Raw genomic sequence first — 21,361 nt, 5'->3', positions numbered from 1 at the left:
TGGTGAAAGAATGTCTATAAGTGAGTTTTCACAATCGTAGAATGGACGTCTGTCCAGATTTTGAGAAACCAGTGAATGTTCACATTGTAAAATTTACGTGGGTTGTTCACGGTTTTGTGAAAATCATGTCAGAATTTTTCTCGTCTTAGCAGGTTTGAAGGAACGAGCAATATTTGAAGTATTAACTCATGTACTGTTAGTGGAATCGTAAACAGGTAAGAGTTGAAAGTTACCATTTTTGCAGACGCTGATGTGAGCATCTTTATTCCATGATTCGTTGTTTTGCTGAATCCTGCGCTTTGTATAAATGATGCGCTGAATGTTATGCATCTGTCACAACCACTTTGCAAGAATGACTGACTCCCATGATGACACGTTCAAAGACGATGTTTCCAAGGATGACATATCCGCGGGTGTAACTTCAAAAAATGGTACTTCTGGGACCTCTGAGTGATGGTGAGAGATCCTTCATACTGAGTTGTACTCCTGGTTATTTCATCAACTATACCACATGATGATCATGTAGTGAGGTTTCAGATCAATGTAGACTCCTCGGAAATGGAAGAAAGTCTTCGGGGCGGAGTACCCAAAAGTAAGGACTACAGGATGTTAGCAAATGACGTGCAGTCCCTAGCCGTTTCTTTGGTGAGTTGTTAGCGCTCCATGTGTCATGACTTTTTCCTGCCCGTGCAATTAGGATCACGAGACCAAGATTTTGTTATTTCTTTTCAGACCTTTTCTCCATCGATTGACGGTCTTCAACTTGTTCCCAGGCGAACAATTCAGGAATCCAGTACTGATGAAGAAGTCGATGTAAATATCTCTTTCGTGCAGGTGGTCACAACATCTCCTTGAATGAAATAATGATAATTATGTTGATGAAGCGCACTCTTCTTTGGGAGATGGGAATATGGAGAATTCCCGAAATCCCGAACCGAATGGAGATAGCGGTGTTGTCAACGGAGATTCTGGCATCGTCGAGCCTTCAAATGATTTAGAGACTCCCTTAGTAAGTGTATCTCCTGTAATTTATTCAAAGAAGTATGATATCGCTGATTCGTGAATGAATGAATGAAAATCCATGTGAATTTATGGATAACTTTGCCGAAATACGTCACCGGAAAATTTCAGACTTCAAATTTTACTAGAAACGTTGTAGAATCTTCGTCCGAAGTCGGATTTTCACGGTTTGCATATGTATCTTCAAGCCCAGGAAATTTCCAAGCTTTAACACAGAAGATCTTTGAAGTTTGAGCATGTTTAGGGCCTCAAAAAGGCGAAATAGTGAACTTCCAGGAGACCTTCAGAACTTTTTCAGATGGCATGTTGCTCCATGTTTTAGCCACATCTCTTTGCTGGTTCATCGAATTGTAGTGAAATTATGAGAAGTTGTAGAGGACATCCATACGAAGAGAATGGTATATAACCCATCTTCAGATTCCTCGTACATTGCTCCCAGTTCGTCTTTTAGTACAGGGCAGAGTACAGTTTCTTCAGACGAGGTTACCGTAAAACGTATTTTCATGATTTTCATGCTATTTGCTCGTGCCTTGAGTGTATAATGATTAATCTTGATAATGTTGGATTGCTTGTATGATGTATTTTATGATCTCATTTGGTTTCAAGCTTAAATGACTCTAACCTCATGTAATCTTCGTATTAGGTGCCAAATACCGAAGTTGAGGATATTGAAACCAATGAGGATAACTCAAACTGCCCTGGAGTTATTGATGAAGAGACAACCATATATGCACTTCAAGGCCATGAGAAGGTTGTCATTGAAGTCTTGGAAACTCAGATTGTTGCTGCTTCAGTGATAGAAGAAACCGAAACACCAGTAGAGAATACTGAAGAAACTGTTGCCCTGGAGGCTGCTCCAGTAATTGAGAACCGTATAGTGGTGCATGAATATCCAAGTGCAGGAGTTTCTTTTGATCCTCCGTTCGATGCTTCACTCTCGTATCATGAATTAGTTGGCGGATTCAGCGTTCCCATTGGATATGTGGGCTTGTACGAGAAACCGTGGAAGATGTATGGGCACATCGTCGTTACCAAGGATCCGGAGCATAGTTATTTCTTGACGAGGCAAGTAGAATCCATATTGCGTTTTATAAATGATATCCGCATCACAACTGGAAATACTGACACCCGGGATGTACTCTTTGATTGGGAGTACAACTTGAAGAAAGCTGAAGAACTTGGCTTCAATTTGAAGTGGCTTCGTCAAAAGATTGATGCTATAAGGAAAGCGGTGGAAGGTGGCACTCCTTTCACCACCAGTGATGTCGTGTTAAAGAAGATGGATGAAGAAAAGCAGAAATCTTATTTTGCTGACTTTCTTTAGTTTTATTTCCATGATATCTTGAACCTTGGACTTCTGAGAGATGTGAGGTTTTATTCTGGTCTTGATTTCTTGACCGGTTTTGGATTGTGAAATCGATCGTCTTGACAAGTGGACCGTCAGTCCTCAGTATTTTGTTACGTCTCTCCCTTTCGTTTTCCCTTCTTCTGGTGAGACCTAGATAGAGGACCCAGGTAGAAAAATTGGTGTAAAGACCTAGGTGGTCGAAGTTGGAGGTACCTTGATGAAGGACTTAGCGAAGAGACCTGGTGGACACCAATCGACTGTGGAAGTCATGAATCCTGTCTAAGAATTGTTGCTTGGATTTTGTACGCTCTAGAAGCTGTAGGGACCTCATACAAGGTCGGAATTCGATGCTTGACCCCAACTTTCTAAGCTAAGAGGCTGAGTTATCACATGAGAAAAGAATCACTCAATTTGGAGTTGTAGAGGTCATCCAACGAAGCGTGCGCATTTGCAATTTGTAATCCCGTACAAATTTTTCAGATTCCGTAGACCTGACGGTAAAGGACATATCTTTCAGATCGTATGTCCGATTGATGCGCCCTTTTGGTATGTTGTTGAAGAAACATAGACGAACATCTTTCGTTGAGGAAGTATTGTACCATTCCTCACCCATTGGTACGTTTCTGTAAACCCATGGCCCGGAGCATGTCGCATCTCATTTGTAGAGGCGATGAGAACATCTAGGAGGAGACTTTGGATTATGCCCACCAATCGTGCCAGATTTGGGAAGACTTTCATGTGAGCATGTTATCAGGTCTACACATCTTGATATGAATCATTAGTTCTTGGAGAAGTCTGCTTCATGTGTAACACTTAAGAGAATGATTAGTTGATGAAGCCCTGAGGATGTTGCTCATGAGACCGTTGTTGGTGCTGAGACCATGAATGATTACGCTCTAGAGATACTTGTCGATGTTGAGATCATGGATTGCGTTCCTTTAGAGATTATTTGATGTTGATGCCATGATTGGAATTGCTCCAAAGACCGAAAAAGGCTAGAACCATGATTATAGATATAGTCTTTGCTCCTCCATCCAGTGAGCCTTTTACATTCACGAACTAGTTGATGAGTTGAGCGTCCGTAAGATGAAGGTGTACTGAGAGTTCAACTTGCATGCTCTTGAAAGCATAACTTTACCACGAACTGGCTTTGTCAGTGAGTCGACATTGTTGCGGTAGATGGCATCAAGAGTTTTCATACTGGATGTGATTGGTGAAGAGAGAAAGTTCCTCAATCATGCAGGGGCTTGTGATATAACGAAAACCCGTTGATGAAGTTTCACGAAATCACCTCAGGTTGCCCAGTGTATATTGAAGGAGTTAGTGTCATCCATGTATGAATTATGTTGCATATGCTTCAGAAGTCTTATCATGGGATAATGAAGACTTATCGTTTAGTTACACTTTGATGTGCTGGTGTTGAATCAATGTGTCATCGTCGAGATATTTATGTTGAATCTGTACTCTTTGATTGGGAGTACAATTTGATGGCTTCTTAGATGCTTGAGCGTTGAAGCGTATATTCTTTAAGAATCGAATGTTTGATCATCTCGGCCCTGGAGTATCCTCCATTGATTCATCATCCCTTTCGTTACGGCATTGGGATTCGACACTTGTGCAGACATCAGAGCTTTCTGATTTTGTGGAACACATGGACGTGCAGGAGAAACACCCAAAGTGTTCTTTGCCATGTTTGGACATCATCTCGGTAATGAATGTTTCAGTGCTTGATTCGGAGGAGCGTCAGATTCAACCACTTGGTAAAATACTAATGTGGTGAAGCTACCATTCATAACGTCTTGCAGAGTTGCTAGCAGAATTGAGTCCTCATGCTAGGATAGCATGTGAGGAAATAAATGAAATAGACGTGGGATGAGACTTGCCTGAGTGCGGAACCTCTTGATGGATGTATATGCATCTTTTGCAGGTTCTTTCTTCAAACTCGTCAAAGTTTGAAATTCCTCCAAGTACTCTGATGATGGAATGTCCGTCAAATCTTCTGGATCAGAACTTTCTTCGTTGGAGAGACGTGTAACCAAAGGCGCTTTGTAAGTACCCATCTTTTCAGCGTGGATCCACGCTCGTCTGAAGGACATGTCATATCCTGGATCTTCCTGATTATGTGAAACTTGGTTTCTGTCCAGTGTTGAACTTATGTTCACTTTGAGAGTGATGTAGCCATAAATATTCCAAGCGCTCCTTCAAGGTCTCTGATTGAGATGGGAGCATGAGTAGCTTCTTGTCGACTGATGCCTGCGGCTCTCAGGTTTTCAGTGGAATGATGTTGATGGCGGTGCCGGCATCAATCAACGTTCTTCCAAATTTGTTTATTCAACTGTGGAAAGCAGTCCCCAGTCGTACATCTCTTGGTTTATGGCTGGAGGCTCAAGAAGTATTTCCGTAATGGACTTCTTGACACGATGTGGTTCAGTGCTATGAACATGTCTCTCTTTTGTGCCTTCGACAGATAGAGTAATTCACGTTCGACCAAGGATTGAACTGCCTCTTTGATAGGTTGTTCAGAGAGTGTAAAGGTTATGATTGGGATAGGATTATTGTGTACACCTCCAGTGCCCAGTTGAAGATATTGTGGATAAACCTTCTCTTTGGTGACGTGCTTCAAAATATTGCAGTTACTTATCGACTGATTGATAAATCTATGAAGGTGACAATACCTTGGATTCTTCATGTTGGCTCTCTATGACGAGCAACAGTTTGATTGCACCGTCTTGAACCTAGACTTCCAGTAACTCGATCACTCCTTCATGAGAAGTTTGAGTCTGTCCGATCATTTTCCCGTTCGTTGATGCCAGGTTGAGGTTTGTGCAAGATTGGTTATCCTTCAGTGATGCTTTTGTAGGAAGAGGTGTTAGATGTCGCATGTTTGAGCAGAAGATTTCCTTTTTCTTCCTTGAGCAACAACGTTCATGGAAGGTTGGACATCGTACTTTTTTTTGATCAAGCGTCGGCTGCTCCGAGGTTCCTCTACCTTGTAGACTTTGCTCAGTAAAGCAGGTGTAGTAGTCTCTGATCGTTTTGGCTGCTTAATGAAGTTCTGAGAAAGTGTGGAACCGGAGGTTTTCCAGCAAGGCTCTGTAGACCAGGATCATTTTTTTGACGCACAAGTCTACAAGTTGTTGTTATGTGACGTTTGGGTCGTGGCAGTCTAAGGCTTGAATTCTGAACCTTTTCACATAATCATCAGGATGTTCGCTGCTCCTTCGAAACATCCTTCCTATATCAGAGAGAGTGACTTGCTCTGACACGAAGAAGTATTTTTTGTAGAAATCATTAACCATCTCTCCCCAATCGGTGATACTTTCCGGTGCGATGTTATTGTACCAGGTGTATGCTCTGCCTTTTGGAAGAGGAATCTTTGCGTAGCAGCAGGGTACGGAGGATGGTGACGATGGGCATGTGGGGTTTTGTCTTTTCCACGGTTCTCCAGAAGGTGTTACAAATCCTCCCGAGTGATGAAGTTTGATGACTCATTCGCCGATGGATCGTCTGCAGCTTTGCGGACTTCATCATCATCTACTGTATGAATCGGAATTACCTAAGGATCAGCGTCTGAGGATTTTTCCTTCTCTTTTCCTTTTCCTTGGGTCTTCCTTGTATCAGCGCGAGCTTTCTGTTGATTAAATAGCTCATTCTGTGTTGTAGCCATATCAGTTTGATTCTTTGCAAGAGTCTCTTGCATTTTGATGATATCAACAATGGTAGGTGGTGGATTTCCTCTGACTTCCTAAGGGTGTCGGCCGAACAAAGGATGACCCTCCGCCTTGACGTAATGAGGAGTAACGTCACCACCGTCAGTGTTAGAGGCAGGAATCGTTTCCGGGATATCCTCACTGTCGTTGTTGTTGTTGTTGCTAGTGCTAGCACCATTTGTATTAGAACCTGTAACTAATCCGGACCTAAGACCATCCATCTTGTGAAATTGTGAGATTGCAACCGAGAGAATGATCTCCCACTGTGGTCTCCAATCCGTGGATGGGGAAACACGATTTGCTGGTTTTTAAGGAATTGAGGAGACGACTGTACGGAGGAGACTCCTCGAACCGAGCGAAATGTTAAACCTCACACAGACGCACCGCTACAAAGGGGGTGCTTTAGATTCGAGAGATCAATCTGTAGTACTCTGGCCTAAATCAAGACAATGATCGTTCCAGAGTAAATTCGTTCACAAGAGAGGATGGGTTGATTTGTAGGAGGGAAGCTGGGAAATGTGTGGAATCAATGGTAATCAAAGATTATGGGTGTATGAATTCTGAATATGATAAGCTCTGAATGATTGAAATTGCTCAATTGAGAGTAGTTTCTCAATTGATAAGTTGATGATCTCGTGTTGTCGATGAGACCTGAGATTGATGATATTGTTGATGTTGATCCTTCAATCATGATTCAGAGACTTATTTATATTGCTGGAATTTTAGACACCATGATTCCACGAAGTGTGACAGTTGATGGAATCAAGGAGTGGGGAAGTGGATATTGTGTCTGAAACCAGTTGCTCAACGTGTGGAGACTTGGTCGATTTTCCACCCACTACCTCGTGAATTCCTTCAACTGATTGCACGACTTGCTCACATTCCATCGTGTGTTTGAACACATGTGCCGTAGACCGCCAGACCAAAATCCTAAGTGATATCCCCCCAAAGTGACACGATTGACGTCTCGTGGTTTGTTAGTCAATTGATGACTTCGTGGTTTTATGGGACGATGAGTCCATGTAGTTTCTGAGTTGAACATGATGTTCTGAAACTCATGAATTGAACATGTCATGAGACAGAGACATAGTTCTTACGATGAAGTGAGCAAGTATTGCTCATTCGATAGATCATTGAATATTGATTGTTGAACCAATATTCCTTGGTTTGAGCAAATATTTATCATCTGAGCAAGTGTTGCTCATGTGATGAATTGTTGAATATTTGACCGTCCGTGAGCCAAAGAGCCAATCTTGGTCGGTCAAGATAGCATGCTCGTGTCCCCAAGGCGTCCGCGTTTCAGTCCTGAGAATTTTGATATTTTCTGGCGTGCAATTGAGCATTCATTCGAGAAAATATGCCAAAATTAGGGTTTCGACGAAACTGAGGAAAACACCATGAGATGATGAAAAATAATTATAAAATAAGGAATGAGGAGGCGTGGGACCGCCGTGGTCAAGGCATGGTCGGACGGTCGTGACCACGGTCCCGTGGTGCTTTTTCCTTAATTTTATAACATTTTGATGATTTTATGAAAAATTCATGAATTTTGAGAAATTTGATGAATTTAGGGAGTTTCCATGAATTGAAGGAGTTTTCATGAGTTCATGGAAGCAAAATATTAAAATAATAAAAAACACGGGCGTGTGGGACCATGGAGGCATGGCCGGCCGGCTATGGCCCGGTCCCACGAGTTTTTCATAATCTTTTAATATTTTTAGGTATTTTTGATGATTTGAGGGAATTTTTCCTTATTTGAGAGAAATACCATAAAATCAAGGAATTTGATGAATTCAAGGAAAAATAGGATAAATAATAATAAAATAGTAAAGCAAAGGGCGTGTGGGACCGGCTAGGGCATGGCCGGACGACTAGTGGCCCGGTCCCACAAGTTTTCATTATTTTATTTTATTTTATTTTATTTTATTATTATATGATGATTTGTGCAAAAAATACCATGAAATCAAGGAGTTTTTTCATGAAATTAGAGAAATAATAATAATAATAATAATAATAAAATAATAAGGAACCGTGGGGTGTGGGGCCGGCTGGGACCAAGGCATGGCCGGTTGGCCAATGGTCACGCCCCACACTCCTTTCCTTAATTTTATATTATTTGTTATGGATTTATGGAAGTACCATGAAATCGAGTAGCTTCTCGAGAGGAAGGAGATTTGATCAGATGAGAGAATTTTCATCAAATAATGGAAAATAATAAAAATGTATTAAAAATATAAAACTGGCGTGAAACTGACCACGGCACGGTCGGTAGGTCGTGTGTCCGTGTTCCCAACACCTTGGTCAATATTTTTAATTATTTATTAGTTTCTTCCCTATTTGCATAGGTTCATCGTTTCGTTTTATTTTGAAATACTCGTTCGTGCGATGACTATTAGTGTATCGTCGTTGAATACACTTTCACCATTTGAATCGGGGCTTACTTAGAGGTAGCTCAGACGCCCGGTTGTTGATTATTTATTACTAATTGTGGAATTCAGTGGAGAATAATTCACAAAACTGAGTAATAAGATGTTTATTATTAATTCATAAGATCAGCTGAGGATTCGACTACGAATTCAGAATAATAAAGTGAGCATTACCATTCCATGGGATCGTACATTCGACCATAGAATCGGAGTAATTAAGATTTATCTATTACCATTTATGAGACCAGTTGTGAATTCGATCATGAAATCGGAGTAATGAGATAATATAGTTATTGATATTCTATGAGATCAAGTCGTGGATTCGATCATAGAATCAGAACAATTGTTTATTGCCATTCTGTGGGACCAGTCGTGGATTCGACCATGGAATAGGATCAATTGTTATTGCCATTCCATGGGACCAGTCGTGGATTCGACCATGGAATAGAAGCAATTGTTATTTCCATTCCATGGGACCAGTCGTGGATTCGACCATGGAATAGGAGCAATTGTAATTAGGAACAATTAACTTTGTGGATCTATACTAGCAAAGCAAGCTGTCTAGGAGCATTAATTATCCCGATATGAGCTTGTCGGTAAGTCATATCCTTTATATAGTCAGGGTAAACTCGTTGTTTGTTCCTGAAGACGTTATCGCTCTATACTAGCAGAGCAAGCTGTCTAGGAGCCGTCCATCTCGTGATACTATATAGAAATAATCACTGAAAGTATTCAGTATTCATGAGATATGCCGTTGTCCAGTCGTGAGACTACATATCTACATGTACTCTGAGAGAAAGTACTCTACGTTGAGAATTCGATGAGAGACCCGTGTCTCGATACTCACGTATGATTGCTGGATCAGAGCTTCGTATAATTATGAGTTTACGATTTTAGCCCTTGTCGAAAATCCACCATCCACAAGGTAAGGAGACAGTTTTCTTTTGACTTTGACTAACATCCAAATCAGAAGAAAATGGGCAAATTGTATACACATAATTCATCACTCTCCACGTGTCAGAAGATTTACAAGTGGAGGCCACACAGCCGGGACATCAAGGCATGATGCCACGCCTCAACACCCAAGAGGCGTCTATCATCTACATATGATCATCAGCGAACTCATCTGATGGCTAAGAATCCAGGGGCACTAAAAGAACGATCCACCATGAAGTACTGAAGAATACCCAGAGATTTGCTTTATCCCATCTCGAGGAGGATGCAAGATCAATGGTGAGGATTGGTCTCACTGATGAGGATGTAACAGGGGCATCAAACATCTGTCTGGCGCGTGCAGGCAGCCCAACCACCTGCATTAAACACTCTAAACATAGAGTACATGTCAACTAACCTATGGAGGAGAAAGAGGTGACCCATGGTTACCTCCCGAGACTGCTGGAGGCATCGGTTGTGAACGAAAATACCAGCGGGATCAGCACAAAGAACAAAAAGATAAGGTTACAGTTGTCCCAGATAGTGGACCCCATGTCTTATCCCTATAAATACCCCTCTCCACTGAGAGAGAAGGGGGTCGACCAGTTTTTAAGTGAGATATGGAAGATATTAGGAGAGAGAAAGAGGAAGAGTAAGTATGAGATCTATTTCCCCCTTAGCATCGTTATTCACACAGAGTCATTTGACTATCTTTGTAACTACTAAATACATAGTGAAACACAGACCCCCGTGGATGTAGGCCTTAGTGCTGAACCACGTAAATCATCGCCTTATTTACATTCAACACTCTACTTTCTGTCTTTACTATTATGCTTTGATTTACTATACTCCTCGAACGTATGAATAACTAAATTACTCCCTCATGACTAGACAAGGACGAGCCCGAAGGTTCTGAGTCATCGTTTTAATGTAATTTTACTTATGATTTACTCTCCTTGATACGTACATGAGAAAATGCGAACATTGTTTGTGCACACATGGATACCTTCGTTATTCCTGTGTTTACACGGAAAGGTCGAGGATAAGGCGTGACTTAACGTAATTCCAATAGAGTTGAGTTCAGATGGAAAGAACAATCATACTTGTCCACTTCATTTTTACGCGTTGTCCTTTTTTCTTATCAATACATTGAGACCGGGGCCGGTGGATCTTTCCGGATGCAACACCCAGACACAAGAAAAGCAACCTCGCCAAACTGCACAACGAAGTGAGTAGCGATAAACATAGGTGTTGTTGATTGTTGATCCCCAGCCTGCAATACCGCCACTAGAGTATGAGGTAAAGCCTCATATTACAGATATTTACTTGTGCGTATTCACTGCAAGAGAATTCCTCCTTATATAAGAGCAGGGCTTTAATCTTCCTGATGAGCATGTCTTGCGATAAACCACCTCCTGAAAAGTGCAGGAGTTCCTTTGTATCCACACTCCCCAAACAAAAGCAAAAGAAATAAACTCTTGCAATATCTTTCCATTCCCGGTAAGCCCCTTCAATGACCTTGAGTTATAGTGGTAATTGAATTATTGTCCCTCATTTTGATGGACCTTCACAAATATCCCTAACAAACTTTACAAATGTCCCTAATGGCATAATTGAAATTTTTTATTAAAAACATAATTTTAATGATTTCGTATTTATCCTCCTCGCCGTCCCTCTTCTTCATCACTTCTAACGACAGAAAAAAAAACTCAAATCAATGAAATCGCTCCACCATCATCTATATCGCTTCCACCGTTACCAGAATCAGCACCACCAAAATCTACACCACCACTTCGTCACTTCCTGTGTTTGATTTTGTGTTCTATCATGTTTTGCTTGCCCTTATTCTTCAACCAAATCCATCGACGACATCAATTCGTCAAAAAAAAATTCAATCGATTGAGAAAAGTCGATGAAAATCATCAACAACAACTGAAAAACGAAGATTAATCAACGAAAAATGAATCGAGAGATAAGTATGATATCTCCTTTAATCGATGGAGATCTGATTTTTAGGTTGCAATTATAGATCGAGATCTGGTTTAGGTTACGATTTATGGTGGTGGTGTAGCAGCGACGGCGGATGAGGTATGTATTTGAATCTAAGTTTCTTTCGGTACTAGTGGTATTGTAAGTGATTGTGACGTAGATGAGAATAGTTTAGGGGTTTTGGTTGGAATGATGAAATTGATGATGTATATGGAGGTGGTTTTGGTTGGAATGATGAAATTGGTGTTGGATTTGGTACTGGTTGTTTTTGGCGGTGGTGGAAGCGATGACGGTGGTGTTTATGAAGCTACAGGTAATGGTCAATTGTTGTTTATATGTTTTTAAGGGATCAATTGTTGTTGTTGATCCATTTTATGGGATAAACTCCTATTGTTGACAATATTTCCTTGGATAAATACAATCATGCTTGTAGTTTAAATCATGCTTTGTAGTTTAAATCATGTAAATTTCTTCCAATGTTGAACTTGTGGTGCAATGATAGTATGACTGACTCCATATCAGATGATGCGTGTTTCACTCACGCCAAGTTCACTTCATTTACAAGTATCAACTTTTACTGTTGATCTTTTTTTCTTTTTGGATCAACTACTGTTGTTGATCCCCTAATTTGGTGGTGGCGGAGGCGGTGGAGTAGTGGTGGTGGCGGCGGCGGTGGTTGCGTCAGTGGTGGTGACAGACTTGCTTTGGTGATGCAATAGTGGTGGTGGCGGCGGTGGACCGGCGGTGGTTGCGTTAGTGGTGGTGGCGGACAGGTGGTGGTGGTGCAATGGTGGTGGCGGTTGGTAGGTGGTGGTCTTTGAAGGTTAGTGATGGAATGGTAGTTGAATGTTGGTGGTGAGGGTATTAATGTAATCTAATTTTAAATGGATAAGGTTATTAAAAAGTAGGGACATATTTATTGTTGTATAAGGATATATTTATTGGGTGTCAAAAGTAGGGACATATAAATAATGTACCTTGAGATATATCCGTGACAGTGTTACTTGTAGCTAGGGGTGAGCAAAAAATCTGTAACCGCGGATTTTATCCGTATCCGTCCGTAAAATTGCGGGTGAAAACCAATCCGCAAGAATTATGGACCGGACATGGATGCATTTTCAAATCCGCACGCGGTGCGGTTACGGTTACGGGTGGGCTTTAAAAACCGCGGATTATCCGCACCGCATGGAAACCTACTTATCTATCTATTTGAATGCTTGCAATGAACCGTCAAGTTCAAATTCATGCTAGTAGCATTGTTCTTAGTACTTACAAGCGCAGCATATTGCAACCAAGAACCTTTCAGGCTTATAATATTCTCGGACTTTCTTAATGGGCCTCGTCTGTTTTGGAATATCTGTAAGTGCTACACTTATAAAGCACATAGTTTAGGAATTACTTCACCAGATCCTTGGATGAGAACAATATATTCTTTGGGCCTTCGCAGCATTTACAGCACCAGTATCAGACCGCCTTACAGAATCAACACACGGAAGACATAATTGATGGGAAATTTATATACTTCAAGACAACAATTACGGCTGTGAATTCGGCTCTAGCAGTCTATCTAATTTTTTTTTTTTTTTTTTTTTTACCAAATCCGCGGTTAATCCGCAACCGGTCCGTACAATCCGCGGATGATTGGGCCGGTCACGGTTTGATTTTCCAAATCCGCAACTTTGACGGTTTGGTTGCGGGTGACCCCTAATCCGCAACCGTCCGTCCGTTGCACACCCCTACCTGTAGCCCTTTCCGGACTAAATTCACCCATGAAAAACAACCAGATAAAATGCAGGATAATGCGTTAATGGGCCAGCTTCCAGCCTTCCACCCTCTTTTTGCTAGGTTGCTTTAGTATGGCTCAACCAAATAGAGATAGCAACTTTTGAAGAACTTAGGCATTCCAAACTCTAGTTCGAGGAAACCAGCGACAGTCGGGGTTCACTTTGCACATATGGTTTTGGCCCAAGCTTAGGTGCATAATTTGCGTAGATCCTTATGATGCCATAGCAAGCAAGAGTAACTACATTAGGGTATCATATAATTAATCAGGGAAAGGGTCTTGAAAATTTTGCCTACAAAATTCAAACGTCAAGTTACCATTAAAAACTAGTGCCAGTACCAAAAGGTGCTCGACTCCGTTATGTAGTCCTGACTCCTTTGGTCTTTCTATTTCAAATCTTTGTACCATATTTCTTTTACATAACATTTCTTCTTAAGAAGAACAATATGCTCTTCTATTATTTTCTAGTTCTACATATTGGGGCATTCTTATTTCTTGGTAGATCATCGAAAGATGAGGTTAACTTTTAATTGTTGAACTACTTGTCCAGTTGTATCAATTTCACCTCTTAGGTTCCGTGTAATTCCAGTATGTTAATGATGTGCATTTTGATTACACTTATGAATTCACGATGTTTAAATGATCTGACGATTATGATTCCTCAAACATGAGCTAAGATACTGATATATATATATATATAAAGGGTACCTATATATAAATTCAGAAATCATAAGTTTTACAAATTCCACAAGACACTGCCAGGCTTTATTAAAATACACCCTCTAAAACAAGCCACGCACACAATCCAACCTGAAGCAACATCAGTAACTACTAATATAGTGAGAAGAACCTTAGATTTTGTACCTATCATTTTCCCACTAATACTTGTCTTCAACTTGGATCAAGGTAGTGTGTAATCTGCAGAAAAACAGCATAACAGAAGCTTCTTAGAACCGAAGGAAACAAATAAATCAAAATAGAACAATATCATACCATTAGGAATTACCTCCACACTTGTAACCTATAGGACGATCAGCGATAGCGCAACGTTTAGGGATTGTAACAGCAATACCAGGTTTGGCTCCTACAGTCTTGGCGGTATTAGAGAGCATTACAGCACAGAGGCAGCTTGGGTTTCGACCCATTTTTTTCACCACAGAACAGCAATTGCTAGATACGTCCGCGTCCTCGCTTTGTGCTGCTGAAGCGCAAGGAGCTAATTTCCAGGCCTCCATATCTGGGTTAGCTTTTCCACATGCACCAGCCCCATCAGCTCTCTCTATCCCAGCAAGACCTGCTACAACCAAAATAAAACCTACAAGGCAAATGTACTTCATCTTCTTTGTAGTTGCTTGTTTTCTTCTTCTTCGTATTGTGATTGTGTTCTCCAGATACCTGCAATTATATACTACAAAAAAAGGTGCTTCACCTAAAATCCCACTTTGTTCTAATGGAGAAAGCACTTGGAGCATGCGCCATTGTTTATTGCAGCACTAAGCTCTTTCGGGAATACTTACGAGGGTTACCTGGCAGGTTTTAGACAAGGGTAGTGGGTAAACATTGTCCTCCACTCTCAAATCATCATTACAAATGCCATAATCAGGTATTAGAAAGAGCAAGTGCCTCTTCAGTTCTTTGCCTACATTATTACGCCTATATCTCGAGAGTACTATATGCAATCAAGTGTTTCAGGTTCTTCCACAAGTCGACCATATCAGGTTCCATAAAAATAAAAAATAAAAGCCAAGTGCTTTTCTAGAGCTTCTACAGGGGTTGTCGACAACAACATTCGCAACCTGATATTGTTTGCAGGTTAACAAGGAAGCTGCAATTCAAATTTCAACACTTCAAGCCACCACCCGACCAGTGATAGTTTAGGTAACCCAAACATAGTTGGCTCTGCAATGGCCCCAAACTAGAAAACTGACAAAGATTTTGCAACTGAACCAAAAATGCCAACGAACCAACACAAAAAATCACAAGGAACAATTTTCTGGAAGCCTTCTATCCTCAATCTGTATCACTTCACCTGTACAATATCTCACCCAGCTAAGGAAAGGTATGTAAATTAACAAAACCGCACAGAGGAATATCCCTATCCCTGGGAATTTCTAATTTTGAATCTTGAGGACTGTAAACTTGTCTCCAAGTATACAAAACTCCCTAGTGCTGTGACTGTGATAGCATAACGAAGTGCAAAGTAAGAAAAGAAGACGTAATTGCTTAAATCCGATACTGCAACACAATGATGCCTTGCAGAAACAATATAATCCTCAAAAAATAATGCATACTCAGATCGTCTCAATGTACAAAGATTTCATTTCATTTAGTTCAATATTTAGTTCAATACAATCAAGAAACATGGAGTACAAACAAAACACAAAGTTAATCAAACAACCCTACTCTAGAATCAGGAAAGGAAGAAACAACAACTAGTAATTAGTGAATGAAAGCATAAACTACAATAAGTGAATAAATAACAAGAGCAGAAGGAACCAAAATAACAAGAGGAACAACAGCTTGAAGTGTAAACCCATTGTTAGGGCAAGACAAAACCCCCAATTTAATCTGGACCAAATTGACAAGCCCCGACATCAAAAAAATAAACCCCATTAAAGAACCAATTGCAGAACCTAGAATCACAACCCTGAGAACAGTCTTATTAACTCGAGCCATAGTACTATTATGAGCCATAGTCATAGTCTCATAAATATGAGTGTTGTTTCTTGCAATCTTCAAAGCTTGTTTCAGTGCTAAAGCTATAATACTTGAGAAGACGAAACAACCGAAAGAGAAAACTTGAAATGAGATGAAATCTTCACGAACGTTGTTTCCTGGAGTACATTGAGGATCATTGATGAGAGTATTGTTTGGATCGGATGGGTTCCAAGCTAAACCAATGAATACTGCGAAGGCGAAGATTGAGTTTACGTTGATTATACTGTCTAATGCTGTTACATAAATTCTTGTTCCAAATCTGCTATCTTCATTATATTTCGACTCCATGATTTGAGATCTGCTGTTATTCTCTGTGTGTCGACGCTCTTAGAAGGAACTCAGTGCTACCACCTTTACTATCTCGGAAGGAATAGAGAGATTCTTGTAGGGAGACAAAAGAAAAAGAGAGAAAAGAATAAATAAAAAAAAATGAAGAGAAACAAAAAAAATGTTGCGCCGCTGCCGGGGATCGAACACGGGTCACCCGCGTGACAGGCGGGAATACTTACCACTATACTACAACGACTGATTTGCTTGATCGGCTAAATATCTGCAATACATATAGGAGTTGTCTAACTTCAACAACTGGTATCGTTGATAAGTAATTTTTACCCGTAAGTATACGAATATTAAGATGCTACCGAGTGATAACTAATTGGAGCCAGGAGGTGATAGTGGCAATGCATCTGGTCTTGTTTTGATTGGGAAGAATACTATTCCTATTGAGATTACTAATTTCTCCCTTAACCATATTAATGTCACTGTTAATACTGTTTATAACATCTCTTGGCTTTTTACGGTCAAAAAGAAAATTTGAATCTTGGAATATATTAGAAAACACTACTCTCAGCAATAATCTTCCTTGGTTGGTTATTGAGGATTTCAATTTACTCCTTTATGATTCCGAAAAATATTGATTCTGGAGAGGCTAACCTCTTTAATGCCAATTGATTTCTGAGAGGCTAATCTTTTTAATGCTAAAATTTTGGATCTGTATTTAGTGGATATTGGTTTCACTACATGCCCCTTCACTTACTCCAATAGAATATTTGGTCCTAGACTTACTGAGCAAAGACTAGATAGATGTCTAGCCACTGATAGTTGGTTCTTGATGTTTCCAAACACCACCATCTCCAATTTTCTGGTCATAGGGTTGGACCACCATCATATGCTACTTAAATCCAATCCTCATTGGAAGAATGATAGCATTCCTTTCAAGTTCTTTGGTTTTTGGCTTGATCATGAAGAATGCAAGAAAATTATTGCTGAATGTTTGAGTAAAGATCTCTCTGGTTCAGGTGCTTACCTTATTGACAGAAAACTCAAATACATAAAGATACATATCACAATCTAGAACAAAGAAGTGTACAACAACATCAAAACTAATATTGGAGATTGCAAGAATCACCTGGATTGGCTTCATAAACATCTCTTCAGAGATGACAGAGGGTACACTCTCAAGCTAGCTAGACAAAAGCTCAAGGACTGGCTGGACATTGAAAAGCAGTTATGGAAAACCAAAAGTAGAGATCAAGTTATTAAGCTAGGACACAAAAATAAAAAATACTTCCATAGAGACACCAAATGCAGGACCGGAAGAAACAAGATTGAGTCTGTTCAGGATGAAAATGGGATATGGATTACTGATTATCAAGAGGTGATCACTTGTTTCACCAATTACTTCACCAAAATGAAAACAACTGATAATATCAATATAAACTCATAAATATCCCAACTCATACTCACCATTATTACCCCTCGAGATAACACCACTTTATAGACTCCCATATTATCATGAAGTTAAAATCATCATTTCCATAATGGTTGGAGACAAAGTTCCTGGTCCTGATGGCTTTACCCCAAACTTCTTCCAAGCCAACTGGAACATCCTAGGAGAAGATATTGTTAAGATGGTCCAACACTTCTTTATTTTTGGCCATATGCTTAAAGAAGTGAACTCAACTTTTATCTCTAACCGAAACCAAAGCCTTTTTCCAGTAGCAAGTACTGGGTAGGCTAGAGATTATCTCACAAATGTACATAGTTTTTACGCCGGACTGTCACAGTCTTGCATAACCCGCACTATGGCATGCAAGTACTTGACGCTACCCGCGCCGCGTTTGTTTTTGTTTTTTGGGATAGATGAAGAATTATCGTGTAAATGGTATTACGAATTCTCGACCATTAACGCGGATATACTCACACCCTACCCATGTTGCAGAAGCTATGGGGGATTCCCCTTTGAAAAACTGGGGGTACAACAACCTCACCCAATATTTTGCTTAGCAATCTGTACGGACTAACTCCAATATACTTTTAAGAGAATCAACTAGACATTCAGACCCAATCTTAATAGAAAGTATATCAAAAAGTTATATCTCAATTTCTCGATTCAATCCTCACTCAAACAAATAGAAATTTGCGAGCCTGATTGAATACAAGAGAAATCACTTGAACGGTACCAAAGACCGATGTTCAAGGATCAATTAATTTCAATCAACAACCAAAGGTTGAATTTACCAATTGATCGATTCAGCGCACAACCTATGATATTTCAATTATTTTCCAAAATATAATGCGGAAAAGAAATAACACGGATACCAGAAGTTTTGTTAACGAGGAAACCGCAAATGCAAAAAAACCCCGGGACCTAGTCCAGATTGAACACACACTGTATTAAGCCGCTACAGACACTAGCCTACTACAAACTAACTTCGGTATGCGTTGTAGTTGAACCCCAATCAATCTCACACTGATCCAAGGTACAGTTGCGCTCCTTACATCTCTGATCCCAGCAGGATAATACACACTTGATTTCCTTAGTTGATCTCACCCACAAGTAAGAGTTGTTACGACCCAAAGTCGAAGACTTTAATAAACAAATCTTTCTCAGAAAGAAAAGTCTATAGGAATAGATAAATCTGTCTCTCACAGAAATACCTACGAGTTTTTGTTCAGTCTTTTGATAAATCAAGGTGAACAGGAACCAATTGATATACCGGACTTATATTCCTGAAGAACATTCTAGAAATATCAATCACCAAAAAATAATCTTAATCGACTAGCGAAACAACATATTGTGGAATCACAAACAATGAGACGAAGGTGTTTGTAACTACTTTTCTATCTTGCCTATCGGAGAAATTAATCTCAATTCAATCTTACGATTGTACCCAAATACGATAGCAACAACAAGATCAGATCACACAACTACAGATAAAATAGTTGGATCTGGCTTCACAATCCCAATGAAGTCTTCAAGTCGTTAACCTACAGTGTCTCGAGAGAAACCTAAGGTTAAAGGAGAATCGACTCTATCTTATACAACTAGCATCACACAGGAGGTGTGGGGATTAGATTTCCCAGTTGCTAAAGTTCTCCTTTATATAGATTTCAAATCAGGGTTTGCAATCGAAGTTACCTTGGTAACAAAGCATTCAATATTCACCGTTAGATGAAAACCTGATTAGATTCAAGCTAATATCTTTCAGCCGTTAGATCGAACTTAGCTTTTTATGCACAAATGAAATGTAACTTTATTTAGGTTTGAGTAACCGTACCTAAACGTGTACACTTAGTTGGTTCAACAATAGTTAACCAATGGTTAGCCATATGAGCACTTTCATATCAACCTTATTCATCTTCGCCATAACTAGTTCAAATGACTCAAATGAACTAGTTAGAGAGTTGTTCAATTGCTTAGATCTCATAGAAGTATACAAGACACAATCGAAGCAAAAACGATTTTGATTCACTTGAATTTATTCATGAACATTATATCTACGGTTTTGCAAAGATTGAATTCCTTAATTTATATAAATATTTTAGTTCATGAATAAACCGTTTTAAGAAAATAACCCACTTAAGTACGCATACGGGTACGCATACTTAAGTACCCTGATTGAGCTTTTTTTTAGTTCACAAACTCCAACAGAAATTCACGGGATGTGTACTTCCGAAAGTACGCGTACAGGTACGTGGACTTGGTTCCGGTCATCCTAAACCAGTAAAGTACGCTTACTTTGGTTCAAGGATTTTGGACTTACACAAGTATGAGTTCACATACAATGTTTATACCCATTCAAAGTTATATATTGTAAACTCTCATTTCAATCATTGAAACATTCTTAGAGGATGTTATGTAGTTGTTATTCACAAACTATTTTTCATCAAAGCGATTTTCAAGAAATTGAAATGATCAACATGACTTCCGTCATGAATAAAGATGAACTTGGACAAACGAAATCTTACCAACACATATTTCGAGAAATAGATAAGTGAGATAAACTCGGCTAGAAATAGCAAATGTGTATAATCGAAGTCTATGTAGCAATACGACTTTTATCTCAAGATATGAGATATAGTAGATAGAATTTTGAGTGATAGATAAGTTCAAGTCTCCACATACCTTTTTGTCGATGAAGTTCCACCAGTTCCTTGAATAGTTCTTCGTCTTTGCATGATGAACGTCGTGGAGTCTAGAGCTCAATTACAATTACTATCCTAATCCGAGACTTATATATAAATAGACTAGAAATCAAAACTTATAGTTTTGGAAACTGAACTTGACAAACAAGCTTGAGATAGCAACGGTTGGGAGTTCAACCGAGCAGTGCTCTAACAATCTCTCCCTTTGTCAATTTTAGCGACAAAACTATCAATATATATGAAATACAAAATAAATAAACTTTGCAGCTGCTCATCCACATGCTTGATCTGCTTGGTTCTTCAACATTACTCGAAATCTTCATCACTTCCAAGTACTCCAATAATTCCAAAGATAATCAAATAAGCATCATCGTTGTTGAAGATTCGTAGCCATAACAATGAGAAAACAAAAGCTCTCAATCATTTTTACACAGTGTCATAGTATTATTACACAGTATCAAAGTTCAATTGTATCACAACTTCGAAAATAATACTGCGGTGATATGTATCACTCCCCCTTAGTCATTACTTCATCTCACATGAAAACCACTCCCCCTTACATAATGATCCGGAAACCATATGTACTTGTAGTGTGAACTACACATTAGTTCTCCCTCTTTTTGTCAATAAAATTGGCAAAGGTACGAAAACTGGCGGGATCCTAATGAAATTTCTATAGAGACACTTCATGACCAAAATAAGGTACATATCAACTTTTTAGATGCAATCATATAGTCGAAACTAAACGTATTCATCAATGAGTTTTTAAAGATACAAGATGACCCCTATAATATTCCACAACCGCACTCCCCACAAAGATTTGGCAATTAAGCACAAGTTCAATTAAGAATTCTCCCCCATAAAATGTCATTCCCTTACTTTCACAAGAAAAGAAGGATTTCATTGAACATTAAAAAATCACATAAGAATATGAATTTGTATCCAAAAATCTCAATTAAATTAACCACAAGAGAACCCATGATTAATTTAATCGGAAATGCTCACA

General features: G+C 39.5%; 2 protein-coding genes and 1 non-coding gene across 3 annotated transcripts; all 3 read right to left on the bottom strand.

Moving 5' to 3' along the window:
- Positions 1-13,866: 13,866 nt before the first annotated feature.
- LOC113313168 (non-specific lipid-transfer protein 3-like) lies at positions 13,867-14,600 on the bottom strand. The gene is made up of 2 exons (XM_026561905.1): positions 14,216-14,600; positions 13,867-14,127 (listed from the first exon to the last, which is right to left on the bottom strand). Exons 1-2 carry the CDS (start codon positions 14,544-14,546, stop codon positions 14,111-14,113), a joined length of 348 nt encoding a protein of 115 aa, XP_026417690.1. The 5' UTR covers positions 14,547-14,600; the 3' UTR covers positions 13,867-14,110.
- Positions 14,601-15,648: 1,048 nt separating this feature from the next.
- LOC113312587 lies at positions 15,649-16,215 on the bottom strand. Its single transcript, XM_026561330.1, has one exon. The coding sequence runs from the start codon at positions 16,213-16,215 to the stop codon at positions 15,649-15,651; it is 567 nt and encodes a 188-aa protein (XP_026417115.1).
- Positions 16,216-16,381: 166 nt separating this feature from the next.
- On the bottom strand, positions 16,382-16,453 carry TRNAD-GUC. Its single transcript has one exon. It is a non-coding gene; the product is annotated as a tRNA-Asp (tRNA).
- Positions 16,454-21,361: the final 4,908 nt, after the last annotated feature.

Source organism: Papaver somniferum, chromosome 9 (genome assembly GCF_003573695.1).
Source record: "Papaver somniferum cultivar HN1 chromosome 9, ASM357369v1, whole genome shotgun sequence".
NCBI lineage: Eukaryota > Viridiplantae > Streptophyta > Magnoliopsida > Ranunculales > Papaveraceae > Papaver > Papaver somniferum.
Note: the sequence above shows the minus strand (reverse complement) of the source record. Positions and strands in the feature narration are given on the sequence as shown.

Bases quoted from the DNA above. Each gene is read 5' to 3' on its own strand.
- LOC113313168 (XM_026561905.1), bottom strand. From the start codon at position 14,546: ATGAAGTACATTTGCCTTGTAGGTTTTATTTTGGTTGTAGCAGGTCTT.
- LOC113312587 (XM_026561330.1), bottom strand. From the start codon at position 16,215: ATGGAGTCGAAATATAATGAAGATAGCAGATTTGGAACAAGAATTTAT.